Here is a 14,524-nt window from a genome sequence, read left to right as displayed (position 1 = left end):
CAAAATGAGCAGAAGAAATAAGGAAACACGCCCTCCTAGAATTTCCACTTTCAAGGAAATTTTACAATCAAGTAGCTTTGTGAAGATTGATTCATTTGAGCACATCCTTTTACCTTGACATATTTGGCATAGAGTTGCTCATCCAGAGGAAAGCTCTGTACAGTGCGTTCATCACGGGCGTGAAAGGTGCCCAGTTTGATCCACTTATTGGTCGGATACCTTAAGTCAAGAAAAGTTGAAAAGTTGGTGTTTATGTAACATAGTCTCCCAACCAGGCAACAAAGCAATTTGTCTGTCCACACTGAATGGGAAAATGTGATGCACAACCAACCACAAATTACTCAATGTTTAATGTGAGGCAGGATTTTAAACAAATTACATATCACTGTAATTAATGAAATGTGATGCAGTTTACCAGAATAAAAACTCACATCCACATTGGAAAGATCAGTCTACGCATCAGATTATGCCTGTTAGGAATCGGAATACTACGTATGTCTGTGTCAGTGATGTTACCTGTCACTTATGGACACAAGGAAATCTTTCGGCGTAGATGAGAACAGCTCAAAGTTTGCTATGTCCAGCTGCTTCACTTGGATTGGCTCACAGAGCTCAATTACAAACCTGCATTGGGAGATCGAAAGAGGAAACAGGACGAGACGAGATTAATAATCAGTTTGACAGCAACAATATATAAATTTGTTATATATTTTATATATGTAAATTTGTATATTTTATGTGTATTTTATATTTAATGTAAGTTCTATGTCTGATCATTTATTTTTCAAGGTTTTTAAAATCACCTCTTTTGCTGAAACTAGTTCCTTTTAGATGTTCTTACATTGCAACAAATGAACTTTCTAGTATTAATATTACATCCAATTAAGGGTGCATGGTAATAGTTAACACGGTAACTGATAATCAATATTTTTTGACTCAAATTATAAATCGCAATTATTAATCACAACTGTTCTGATTTGAGAAATTTCTTTTTTACATTTAAATAAAATGTATTTATTTATTTGCACTTTCATGTAAGCAAAAATCAAGAAAATACATAGGGGTTTATTTTATTACACATTATGAAAACTGGTGAAACAAGAAGCTTCTCTCAAAAGCTAAATCAGTGAAATCCAAATATTAATTACAGTAATTGCAAATAATTTTAACGTTTTTCTATTTAAACAACAAAAAAGCAAATTGAAGCAAATATGTTGCATAAGTGCATTTATTTAGCAACCACAATAGCAAGAATATAGTCGAGATTCATGTTTGGATTACAGTTCACCACTAAGAGGGTTTGCTTGCAGATTTAGTCACAATAAACCGCACAAGCGGCCACGTGAAGGAACACTGACTGTCTGCGTTAGTTTATCTAAATGGAGATCACTACAGATGCTCAACTCGTCATTTTCAGATAATTAGCGCTTTATTTGCAGTGCAGAGAGAGATGCCAGGTTTGTAAGATTAAGTAAAACACTTGGGAGAAAATTTATCCATTTAAGAGGGATTTAAGCTCTTGACATCTGGCAACCCCAATCATGAAACCTGGAGGCTTGTTACAAAGATAACGGATATGTCAAGATATGGAGAAAAAAAAAATTCAGGATAAATAGATTATGCTTAATCAAGAGACTTAAATCATAAGCAAATTAAAATATGACTAATTATACAGCACGCATCTAATTAATTCAATTAATGTAATCCTAAAAATAGAATCATTAGCAAAATGCGGTTTAAAACAGATGGAGATTAGCGTCTCTCACCACGGGACATGTCAACATACTAATAGCATTTTATGTCAACTACCATTTACACAATAGGAAAAAAGACACTTTAAAACAGATTTCTTCATTGCCTCTGAGCAGCTGCTGCAGTCCGTTTCTCTCTTTATCTGCAGTGACTCACCAGATCTTGGTACTGCAGGGGTTCAGCATGTACAGATCCATATTCTCCATCAGGATAGCAGATGTGCTCTGAAAACACAATACACAAAGACACACATATGTAAGACAATCGCTGATCTAGAGCTGATCAATAACATCCCAGATGCAGGAACAACAACAACAAGATATTAAATGATTGTCGTATTTAAATCCATCCATCTGTCTATCTGCCCCATATGCTGTTTTGCTGCCTCTTGTGCTGTACCTTGGCTTCATTGTTCGCCGAGAGGATTTTGGCCCCACATTCGACAGAAGCGTAGTTATTCTTGAAATTCTTTTGAACCTTTTTGACTGGATGAGGGCTTCCATTTGATGAAGTGTGCAGAGACTGACCTGAAACCAACAAAACAGGTTACATATAGGTCATCTGTCAAATGCTTTATCCCATGGATCAGGTTGGTTTAGTATGAGCGTTACATGCAAAGAGCAGGTGGGTGTGTTTACCTGTCAATTACGGTCTGAAAACAAAAGAACGACTTGCTGTGTGCATAGCATGCATGTACGCATTCACTATCTTTAACAGAAAACTGTTGGATTTTAACTACCAATAACCTCTGTCAAAGCCTAAAGGTGACGACCTTTAGGAAAAGAAGCTATTCATTAACATTGTGCTGATTATAGCTTGAAAAAACAACCTGAAAAGGCAACCTAACCGTGTCTTTGTAGCTGTGGACCCTACTGACTGAAAGCAGAGACAATAATTTAGTTTTCCAAATATGATTTAACAAATTTGTTTTGAGAGTGTAGTAGGTCATGCAGCCCCAATCCAGACCCACAGTATTAAGGAAACTGAATTTAAGTTGTGTTATTTATACCGGCTGCATAAGCCTCGCTTGAACTCAACTTCTATGGACCTGGAGCGAGTTCTCTTTGAGAGCACTCTAAGCAATGATGATAAGGGGCAATTAACATACTGTTAAGCTAGTGGCTGTTAATTTGTTAACTTTGCTTTCTGAATCAGCTGGGAAAACCCTCTAAAGCAAGGGTTAAACTGCACAGATGGCCGTCAGCATGAACACCAAGTTTTGTTACTGTTGTTTTGCGGTGTACTGAAGCAATCCATTACAGCAGCTTATACATGTGCATACTGGGTTACGCAACATTCACTGTGCACGCGGTTTCCGCCACTGAACTGACAAATATGAGCAAGCATTTGTAAAACTATTTACAGAGGAAACGAGAGGGACTGAAAAGAGAGGGACTGCTCTGTGAAACCAAGCAGAAGTGGGTCCTAATGGAAGTGCGTGTGAGTGTGTACTGATGCAGAAGAAACACGGGGACAGCCTCGCATGCAACGATTCTCTGATGAACACGCAGCTCTGTGAGCATGCACGTGACTCAATGCCATCTCTTACTTTTCTTCTCCTCTACTTCCATCACTTTCTTCTTCCACTCATCGAAGGTGGGGATGTCTTCTTTACTGGGCACCGGAGGGTCTGTACCTCCCTCATGGTCCACCACCTGCCAAAACAAACCCCAAAAACAACAAACCTCTATTATAGTGACAACTCAGCCGTCCTTAGTCCTTAGGCTAATTTGCAATTTGTTAATTTCTTGTTTTGTATTTCAGCTGTATTATGCTGGGTAGATAAAGCCAATGTGAAATTGGTAGTGGTCCAGAATCCATATAACTGTATATGAAACATTTCTAATATTATAATATATTCTAATACTGCTTTTCACAGGAATACATTTGATTTTAAGACATATTAAAATAGAAAACGGTCTAAATTGTAATATTTTACAATATTACAGCTTTTAATGTATTTTTGATCAAATAAATGCAGCTTTGGTCAGACTTATTTCATACACACACTCACACACACACACTACATATAAGGTCTAAATAGCATTATGCACTTTTATCTAATTGACCACTGGAAAAAAGGGGGGAAAAAACGATAACGGTTGCCCAATACAGTGAAGTGTCAAAAATATGATCATCCTCTCTCAACCAAAATATCCCCTTTCATACAATTTCTAATTTACACTGGGGTTCAATTAGCACTGATGCGTGAATGCATATATTATGCAAGTGCTGCATGAAACAACAGTTCTGTGTGACAAATTCAAAACGTCTGCAAAATCCTTCCTGTTTTAAGGTGGTCTTTCCTTCTGTCTCCCCATCACTTTCCCTTTTTCTTGTCCCCTTATTTCCCCTTATCTCTATGTCTCTCTGTCAGTGCCTAAACAGCAGCGCTGAGTGTGCGTTTGGTTGATTAAACATTTACAAGGTTGTCGGTCCTGTGGAAAACAAACATGCTGATGTACCCAATCCCACCTCTCTCAGCCTACTCCCTCTCGTCTGCCTTTCTCTTCCCCTTTCACCTTCTCCATTTAGGGTGTAAGTGTCAGAGTAGCTTTACGGGAGAGGAGGGAATGTTTTAGCTCTGCAGATCTATAACAGCAGGGTGTGGACCAGCTCAGTGGTAATCAAATGCAAACCCATTCACTATCTACATAATGGGGTAAAGGGTAGGGAGAGGAACACCGCAGGGTGCAAAATGTAGCGAGTATTGTCATCATGTTCTTTTAGGCGGCGTAAGCTCAAGGAAAACAAACCTAGGAAAATATATCAGGGCTTAAAATGCTTTTAAAAAACACATTATACCTTCTGGCTCCATACCTGAAATCTACCCGACTACGTCATTATAGAAAACAACAACTCTGAATAGATAATCTGTGACTATAAAACATATCTAAAAAAAAAGATGGTAATACATTTAAAGACTTTTATAAGGTTACAAAAGATTTCCATTTTAAATAAGCTATTCTTTTGAACTTTCTATTCAAAGAATCCTGGGGGGAAAAAAAGTATCAGTTTCGGTAAAAATACTGACCCAAAACTTTTGAGCGGTTGTGAATTTTAAAATGCCCAAAGTTGATTAGCAACTGCAAACAGTACCATATTGAAGACAAATTGGTATTTTGATTTTAATTAATAATAAATTTAATTGTTTATTGAACATTTGTGTCTATTCTATTAGCTCTATTGCTTCCATTTTATAAAAGCATTACGCCATTTGTCATATGCGTTAAAAGTGATTTTATCATGTGTAAGGGAGTTTTAGTTTTATGGGTATTTGATTTATTCACTCCCATTTTTGCAATTACTTAGCAATGTGAGATTAGTCTGACAAATGTGCTTGTAGTGTGTTTGTGTATGTACCTGCTGGTTTTCTGTAGGTGGAAGGATACTGTCTGTCTGCCCCAGCTCTATGAGGTCCAGCTCACTCGGGACCAGAGAGGCAGTCGGGTCGGCACTGGTCTCTATACTCTGTCCCAAAGTGGTGGACTGGTTCTCTGCATGTTCCTCCACAACACTACTGAGAGCAAGTAAACAGAGGAAAGGGTGGGGATATGAAGATACATTAATAGGTTGGTATATAGAAAAACAAAAAAACAAATGTTTGTTCACTCAAATGACAAGTTAAACAGGAATTAAAATGGTGTATCATGGCATTGAAAAAAAAAAAAAAAAAAAAAAGGTTCAAGGAGAGATGACGAGACTTGAAGCAGCTCCGTTACTTGGTTAACCATGAGTTACCAAGTCACCTGATGTAGCGCGAGTACTGTAGTTACCGTAATGTCACCATGTAACCTGCTTTGTTACCTGTCGTTTACCTGTTGCTCTGTACTCACCTGGTGAGTGTGGTGTCAAGGGGTTGACTGAAGGGGGGCACAGAGCCCACCTCACACTGACTGGCACTAGAGTTCTCTACAGGAGCATCAGGACGCGGAACGTCTAGTGCACTGAAGGAAAGAAATCATATGCCGTTTACCAAAAGATAGGGAGGAATGGGAGAGGGAAACTAATGGAGAGAGAGAGGGGCTAGAAAGAATAAGAGAGAGAAAGAAATCTGGCTGGATCCAGGTACGGATTGAAGCATGGTTCATTTTGTTCTGTGGACGGTTTCTGTCTTACTGGTTTATTACATTTTAAAGGCCCATCCAGCTAAGTGCACACCGATATTGTCTTTTTTAGGTCCTTGTTGAAATGGAAGATTCATAAATGCTCCAAGTCCAGAAAAAAAAAAAAAAGCCATAGAGGTCTAGTAAAGAGGGAGAGATACACTACGATGCAATTTTTTAAAAAACGGTGCCGTTCCAAAGAAGGTGCGACATGAAGTCCATAAAGTGATGACTGTATGCTCGACTGATTCAATTTAAAAGTCTGGATGCAGGAACGGTGTCACAATGAAACAATAAGAAAACAAAATCAAAAGAAAGATGTATAAAGAAAATAAATGGTGAAATGAATGATAAGACAAACATTCAAAGTTCCCACCCTCTCCTCTCCCAATCTGCTGTCTGTACTCACCTGGAGAGGCTCTCGGAGGAGGAGACTGAGGTAGGTGAGGCTGGCTCTGGGCTCTTCTGGAGTTCAGCAGCAGGGGCCGAGGGGTCTTCTCCGTGTGGGTCAGTCTGTGGAGGGGTCAAAGCAGCAGAGGCGTGGGTAGCCTGGTCCTCTGTTGCAGTGGCCTGTGGAGTTTCAGGGTCTGGCTGGGTCTGGGATAGAGGCGGTTCTGTTTGGGGCTGTGTAAGTGTTGGTGGTTGAGCTGACTGTTGTTGGTCTTGTTGTTGGGTGTTCTGGGGTTCTGGTTGCTGCTGTTGTTCTAGCTCAGGGAGAGCAGAATCAAGCTGAATCTGCTGCTCCTCCAACACTTCTTCTAAATTCACAGTCTACAAGGACAGAATCACAGACAAACAGATTAACAATTAAGCAACAGAAGGCGGCTGTCTTAGTGAAAAACATCATGACTATGATTTGGTCGCACAGTCTACAAGGACAGAATCACAGATAAACAGATTAACAATTAAGCAACAGAAAAAGACTGTCTTAGTGAAAAACATCATGACTATGATTTCGTTGCAGACATGTAACTTTGTTTTCTTGTTGAATTTTCTAATTCTTTTCAAATCAAAGTTTGCAATGTTGCGAGTCAACTTGTGGCAGGTTGGTTTGGTTCATGGTTTATAACACTTTAATAAATCCCTATGGGAAAAATGAATGGAAACCAAAAGTGGACAAGCACTGTGTTTCATGATAACGCAAATATTTTTTGCATAAAAGCAATAAACCTTTAAAGTCAAAGAAAAACAAGGTAACACTTTAGTTTAGGGTCCAATTCTCACTATTAACTAGTTGCTTATTAGCATGCATATTACTAGAATATTGGCTGTTTATTAGTACTTATAAAGCACATATGATTCTACATGACCATATTCTACATCCCTCAATCCTCAATATCTAAACTTAACAACTATCTTACTCACTATTAATAAGCAGTAATTGGAAGTTTGAGGCAAAAGTCATAGATAATAGTTAATTAATAGTGTGAATTGGAGCCTAATCTAAAGTGTGACCGAAAAAATAAACTGAAACAAATATAGGATTTTGTGTGTCCTATCCCTTGAGTCGCATGTGTGGTTCACAAAGGTTGGGGGTTAGGATGAGATATGTAATAGAAGAAAACAGATATGGCGGTTGGATTGCATGGGCACCTGTTTGTGCTTCTCTTCGTGTGGGGTGTCTTGTGAGTGCAATGGAGTTTCCTTTAGTGCAGCCGTCTCAGTCTCCAGGCCCACGCTGTGCGATGACTGAGTGTGTGTCGCCCTTTCCTCCTCAACCTAAAAGAGGAAAACAATGTTACATATGACTAAAATGACAAGGTCAGTTTCTCACAAACTATTCCATACCATCTTTTGTCCTTTTTGGAGTTTGACAGACCAAGGTCACGTGTATTTTTGTTGTTTCGTTGTGAGCAACGTGATAATTCTGCCAAAAATCTGTCAGTGCTCATCAGAGGTATTTGGAAAGACGTGAGATTGAGTAAATGACATTTTTACTATTCCTTCAACAACAGGTGAGTTGGCAGAACTGGTTTTATTTCGATGAGGGTGGAAGAGATGTTTTTTTTCTATGGCTATGTTTTTCTACCATTCAAGTTTAGTGGGAGAAAAGAGCAAACACTTTTGTGACTGCCAAGGAGTGTTTAAGTGCAAACAGGGCAAGTTTACAGATTCACACATTAGTTGAAGATTCAATTGCTTTAACTTTAATGACTGCATAACAACAACAGCTAAAGTGGGCCTAATCAGCCAGTCTCACTAAGAAATATTGGTCAACCAGATGACTCCACACCTCTATACAGCCTTAAATCTATAGGTTACACAGAGGAGGGGGGTCTTTGTCGGTAAGTGCCTTTATAGATTAGCCTGTTGAAAGACAAATGTCAACAACACTGTGAATGAGGAGCTATTGCACAACTTCAGGGACTATTTAGACTTACACAACAGCCAATCAAACTCGCCTCTCTAGAAGTCAAATGTATGTGATCCCATTTCACAATACAGAGTTAAATCTCAATGGTGTTAAGGACGCACACTCACGACTTAATAGGAGAAGTTCTAGTTTAAGTGCTTGCAAGTTCAAGTGGTTGTTGAGGTATTTAGTTGGTAACTGTGTAAAGTAATTGTTTTTTGTCACCTTTTTATCAGTCCCTGGTTCCTCCGTTGTGTAACGGCTATCATCCTGTGCAGGGAGTCCTGGGCCAGAGGAGATCTCTTCTGAACAATAAACATGACGACAAGAGTGCCTGCAACACACAGAGTCAAACGTAAGATTCACAAAAGTGGAAAGGAGTTGATGAGCTGTATATGAGCCACATGTGATGTAAAAACTCGTAATCTACTAAGGTCATAAGAGCTCATGATGACATGTCTACCATCCATAGCAATGAAGAAATTTGCATGGTTGAGATGCAAGATTACACCTCTTTCCATTGTTAATTCTGATTAGAGTAAATCCTCCAGCACAGTGAAAGTTATTCTGACTAAAGCCAAATAACATCAGAGCTCTCATAAAAGCGGTTTCACCCAAACATACTGGCATTTACCACTGAAAATAAACTGACGAATTTTGTCCAATCATTTTCACGGTATTACAGTCTGACGTTGCCTAACGCTGTCCAAGCTTAGTTGAGAAATAGTGTCTGAATGGCATGGATTATGATTTGAGTCAAGGGAATAGATGTGAGGAATTTATGTTCAGATTAGATGATGTGCACAACCATAGATTTTCAGATTATTTGGTTAGACTGGCTTTGGGTCCACACAACAAATGAATGGGCTAAAGAGCTATACCCCATCACATTGCTCACAAAATTGGCCTGTGTAATAAAATATCCTGCTGTGAGCAGTTTCTGTTTTAAGTCCAACAGTCACACTATTGGATGTGTTTTAAAGAGGTGTCAGGATCACAGACACTGAACTTTATCCTCTACAGTAAAAGACCTGGGTGTTATACTAGATTGCAACCTGTCTTTTGAAAATCATATTTCATATGTTACAAAAACAGCCTTTTTCCACCTTAGAAACATTGCTAAGCTACGTAATATGCTATCAGTTTCTGATGCAGAAAAGTTAGGTCATGCATTCATGACCTCGAGACTAGATTACTGTAATGCTTTATTAGCTGGTTGTCCTGCATCCTCAATAAACAAGCTACAGTTAGTCCAAAATGCAGCCGCTAGAGTTCTTACTAGATCAAGAAAATATGATCATATAACACCGATTTTAACATCACTACATTGGTTACCTATAAAGTCCCGTATTAATTACAAGGTATTGTAATTACAAGCTACTGACTTATAAAGCCCTAAACGGCCTATCTCCAGTCTATTTAACGGATCTTCTATCGCCCTATAATCCATCGCGCTCTTTAAGATCACTAAATTCGAGGCTTTTGGTCATACCTAGGATATCCAGATCCACCAAAGGAGGGAGAACATTTTCACATCTAGCTCCAAAACTCTGGAATAGCCTTCCTGATACTGTTCGTTGCTCAGACTCGCTCTCCCAGTTTAAAACTAGATTAAAGACGCATCTCTTCAGCCAGGCATTCATATAATATTTTTAATCTTACAGTTAAATCCTGTCTCTAGGTCATAAACGCCAGAGGAGAACTGGCCCCCGACTGAGCCTGGGTTCTCCCAAGGTTTTTTTTTCTCTCCATTGGGTCACCTGATGGAGTTTTAGGTCACCATTAGGTCACTTGATGGAGTTTTTCGGTTCCTTGCCACTGTTGCCTTTGGCTTGCTCAGTTGGGGATATTTTGGGGATATTTAATTTTATCAATCAATAAATTCCACTAGAAACAAACCTTGTTGTATTATTTTAATTTAATACTGTGAAGCTGCTTTGATACAATCTGTATTGTGAAAAGCGCTATACAAATATACTTGACTTGAACCACGATGATATAATCTTGGAATGTTGATTTGGTTTTAGTGTGCTGACTGTCTAACAACACAGGCCTGTGCATAACACTTTTATAAACATAGAATTATAAATACATAGAACATCCTTCACTGTAATAGCAATTATGATTTACAATTTATAAATTTTATTTTTGGACACATAGGATAAAAAAAAAAAAAAAATATTGACAAGCTGTACAAAACAGTTTGTTATTCTGCTTGATTTTCCAACCTGGTTTGTCTTAACATATTTTAATGTATTGTCTTAATTATAAACAGGCTGGTTTGTAGCACAAACAGTTTTACAGTTTACTGCACTATGATATAATCGTACTATGATAAAACACCTTACTTCCGCAATCCGCATTGATATGTAAGGTGGATAATGTGGATGTAAGAGAAGCGAGCCTGAGAAAATTCTAGAACTCAATTAAATTCAAGTTTTGTTCTACTCCACTGAACTCATTTCTGCTTGGCTAACGATTACCTCACTCTTCACTAGGATTAGAAATGAACTGTATGAATGAAGCAGTTAACACACAACACAACCCAAGACTGATTTTAAAGGCACGTGTATATCTACGGCCATATGATTTCCATGATATTGAAAACATTAAAACAGAATTCACTGTATGAAACAAAATTGGCAAATTACCAAAGCACCAAAATAAAACGAATAAAAGAAATGACAGAAATATATTACGATTGTATAGTCAAATATACTTCTCTGAGTAATAAGAATAATAATAAAAATATAATTTCATAAATCATACGGAACATTACACAATCCATTCTTTTCATCAATGTTTTAATTTATAGAGTAAACCTCTGTTGTGCAGCACTTAATTTGCCAAAAGATAAAAATGCAATGTTTTGATGTCAAGGAATTGTTGCATATTCAGTTTAATACAATTTTAAAAAATGTTAACTTTTTATTTATTAATTTGATTACCACAGTTTTGCTAATACATTTGTATCAAATCAAAAGGCTGAATCTAATTAGAATTTGGGGGGAAATTAAATGGGATTTGAAGAAAATTTAAGATTTCATAAGGCCCTATTAATTTTAGTTTTGACAAATTATTAAAATTGATAAGACACTTTTTGGATTTAGTTACCTTAAAAAACAACGTTAAAACAAAATTAAAACAGAAAAATTTAAATGGGAAACAGAATTTGGGGGGAAAAATAAAACTGATTTAATAGGGTCCTAATACACAACATTTCTATTCTATAAAGTTTTCATGCCTCCTTGCAACACTCACGCTGTCTGTTCTGCATCATAATCACACACCATGTTTGGAAATGAAATGTAAACCGCACAGATAACAGCAGTATCTGAAATTAATATCAACTGACGCTCTTCTTCGCAAAACTGATCAATCAATTATACACTATATTCATCCCTCCTAATCCTGCCGGTCTCATTTAACCAGTGCACACCCCCCTGGGAGGTCAAATCATGGCAAAAATCTTGTACTATGCATCTGCTCGCCAAAGAAAGCTGTCCGATGTCTTTTTGGAAAATTAATAACAGCTGGGGCTTGTCATTATCAGCACTCTCGTTTCAAATGTTCACAGAGAGTAACTTGAGAGCGTCACCTTGACTAGATTTAGGAGTAAGGGGAACCTGTACACATGCAGGCTCATGTTAGCACACTGTCAGCACCTCGGCCAGTATGTTCAAACCATCAATCAGCATTGGACATTAACCAACTTCAAGTGATTCCTCTGATGGGACTACTCATTATTATCCAGCCTTTGTAATAAGGTGTTTACTTGAGGAAAGCATGTAAAGTCACAGCATTGAAGACACACCCACTTTAAGACATAATTAAACACTTCTTGAAGTTTACAATAAGGAAAAACTTTCAAAGAGCAATAAATTACCTATTGTAAAATGATGTTTGTAAGACAAGCGAGGACAAGGAAGGTTTTTACACTCCTCAGATTCTTTATGTTGTCACTGATGCACATGGATCTGAGCTGATGATTAATGGGTCAAACCTTGAACATATATACACACACAAACAGATATAGGGTTCGTATAGGTGTCCGCGGGGAGTTATTGAGTAACAAATGTACTATGTTCTGTGTGTCTTATGACCAAAACAATAGTAGCAGGGACGACACATACATATAGGCAAACTGGGCAGCTGGATAGGTCCACAGCTTAGTAAGGACAGCAAAAGCAATCTAGACAGAGAGAAATAAAAACACATCTACAGTGGAATTATATTTTTCAAAGTTCTTTTATTGGCATGATTGTCTTACATACATTATTGCCAAGGCAATACTTGGGCTTTATTAACGTAAGATAAGCAAAACAAATTTGCAAGTAAATTGTTCATAAATTCAAGTGGTTGGCCGATATATCGGCCAATATTACGCTTTTTTTTTTTTAAATAAAGATTTTCTGTTTGACCAATAAGTGTCAGAAGTGTGACTTATTTAAGTGATACACATCAATGCGACTTCTGTTTTTTTTCTTTCTCTTAATGTCATTTTGACACCATGCAGTCAGGTGCAACTTATGGTAATAAACATTTAATCCACAAACTTTGCAAACTTCATAGAAATACTAAATTAATAAATACTAAATTCATTCACAAAGTAAATAAATAGTAGCATTGAATAGATTTATTAAAACTTTACACAACTTTTAAGAATGAAAAAGGCAGTTGCTAAACTGATTGAATGATTGAGTTTAGTCATAGTTCACTGTCTACACAAAAAGTCTAAAACAATCTGTGTTTTTGCAGAATTAAGGAATCAGAATATATTGTTAGTGAACTGTGTAAATGTTCAACAAGCAACTTGATCAATGACTGAGTCTGTAAAGAGGTTGCTGGGAACTATAAAAGTGCAACTGTTTGTATGTACTTTCACATGTAGCCAAAAAGGTTATCATGTGAAGCATTGGGGGCGGCACAATCCTGTTTCCCAAGAGCATCAGTTGAGTATCCCCTGGATAATGAACAGACCCAGTCATTATTTCACAATTAACCAGACAGGCCGATAATAATAATAATGATTAATAATTCATTACATTTATATAGCGCATTTCTCTGCACTCAAAGCACTTTACATAGAGGGGGGAATCTCCTCAACCACCACCAATGTGCAGCATCCACCTGGATGATGCGACGGCAGCCATATTGAGCCAGAACGCCCACCACACACCAGCCAACACCAATCACTCATGTGGATTATATCTTTGTGGTAATGACCAGCTAACTGTACATTATCATGTTTGTTACAAGACTAGTATCAAAATAATGAAATAAAAAGACATTAAATATTGATTTGAGTTGAAATGCAATTATGTGAGAAGCAAGAGAGTAAAGAGTGATGAGTTGCCCGAGACAATGGTCAGTTACAGATAAGCGGTCATTATGCAAAAACTGACCAATCAGAAGGAAGTATTCCAGACAACCATGTACTAAATATTTTTTGAAAAGTCACACGAAAATGGACACTGACAAATAGCAAGAATTAAATATAAATGTACAGCACCTCTGTAGATGACATGAGCAGTACCATCAGATGTCATCAGCGGCTGTTATTTGCAGTAGCCAATGTTGCACTACAAGCCCAAACACCAACGCACAATGTGCAGAGCTTATTCTGTCTCATCATGATCTTTCCCACTTTTTTCATATGTGGAGATTTATATTCAATAACAACCATTTTTATTCTTCCATATCACACAAGACTCAGTGTAGGCCTATGTGGAGAAGATATTTATGCATACTTTTTGAATGCTATTCTAGTAGTCAAATACATTTTTACTACCCAGACAAAAACGGCAGCAAAAATGATCTGACATGTCATGACAAGAAAATAGGTCAAACCCTTATCGTAAAAAAACAAAACAAAGAGATATTCCGTTCCCAAAAAGGAAAGTTGCACTCAACAAAATAGCAGGTCAAGCTTTTTGCCCTCTCTGGATTAAAATAATATAACTTTTTGATGTTACATAACAGTGCTTCAAGTCTCAAGTCATGATGAGTGTGTAAATGACCACAAACAAAGAGCAGAGTGGCTATGGGGGCTATCTATCATTGTTCATGTAGATACTTCCGTTGTTGGGAAGCGACCCGATACAGGAGGCTGTGCGCCCCACAGGCATATCAGGGATAGTGCTGCTTTTCCATTGGACAGGGAGCTTATGGGAACTCAGTGGGAGAACATCATATCGCATTTAGCTCTTATTTATGAGAGCACTTACAGTGAAGCACAGCAGGGATCGAGCAGACACATTAGAGCTGAGGCTGATGATGACAAAGGCAGAACTAGGAAGCTGTTCTAAACACC

At 37.7% G+C, this 14,524-nt stretch overlaps 1 protein-coding gene across 5 annotated transcripts in view; it reads right to left on the bottom strand.

The window, feature by feature from the left end:
* suco (SUN domain containing ossification factor) overlaps positions 1-14,524 on the bottom strand; it is a 52,163-nt gene that overhangs the window by 20,345 nt on the left and 17,294 nt on the right. For 2 of the 5 annotated variants that reach the window (XM_084432050.1, XM_084432052.1), the window contains exons 2-11: positions 8,437-8,545; positions 7,452-7,577; positions 6,268-6,629; positions 5,589-5,699; positions 5,116-5,272; positions 3,302-3,407; positions 2,152-2,279; positions 1,909-1,976; positions 517-624; positions 114-219 (exon numbers count right to left, since the gene is read on the bottom strand). In XM_084432050.1, coding sequence (XP_084288176.1) covers positions 114-219; positions 517-624; positions 1,909-1,976; positions 2,152-2,279; positions 3,302-3,407; positions 5,116-5,272; positions 5,589-5,699; positions 6,268-6,629; positions 7,452-7,577; positions 8,437-8,545 — 1,381 coding nt within the window. The remainder of the gene's footprint in view (positions 1-113; positions 220-516; positions 625-1,908; positions 1,977-2,151; positions 2,280-3,301; positions 3,408-5,115; positions 5,273-5,588; positions 5,700-6,267; positions 6,630-7,451; positions 7,578-8,436; positions 8,546-14,524) is intronic. The other 3 variants (XM_084432051.1, XM_084432053.1, XM_084432054.1) reach the window with 3 other exon arrangements.

Source organism: Rutilus rutilus (genome assembly GCF_951802725.1).
Source record: "Rutilus rutilus genome assembly, chromosome: 15".
Lineage (NCBI taxonomy): Eukaryota > Metazoa > Chordata > Actinopteri > Cypriniformes > Leuciscidae > Rutilus > Rutilus rutilus.
The sequence above is the reverse complement of the archived record's forward strand: the minus strand, read 5'-3'. Positions and strand labels throughout refer to the sequence as shown.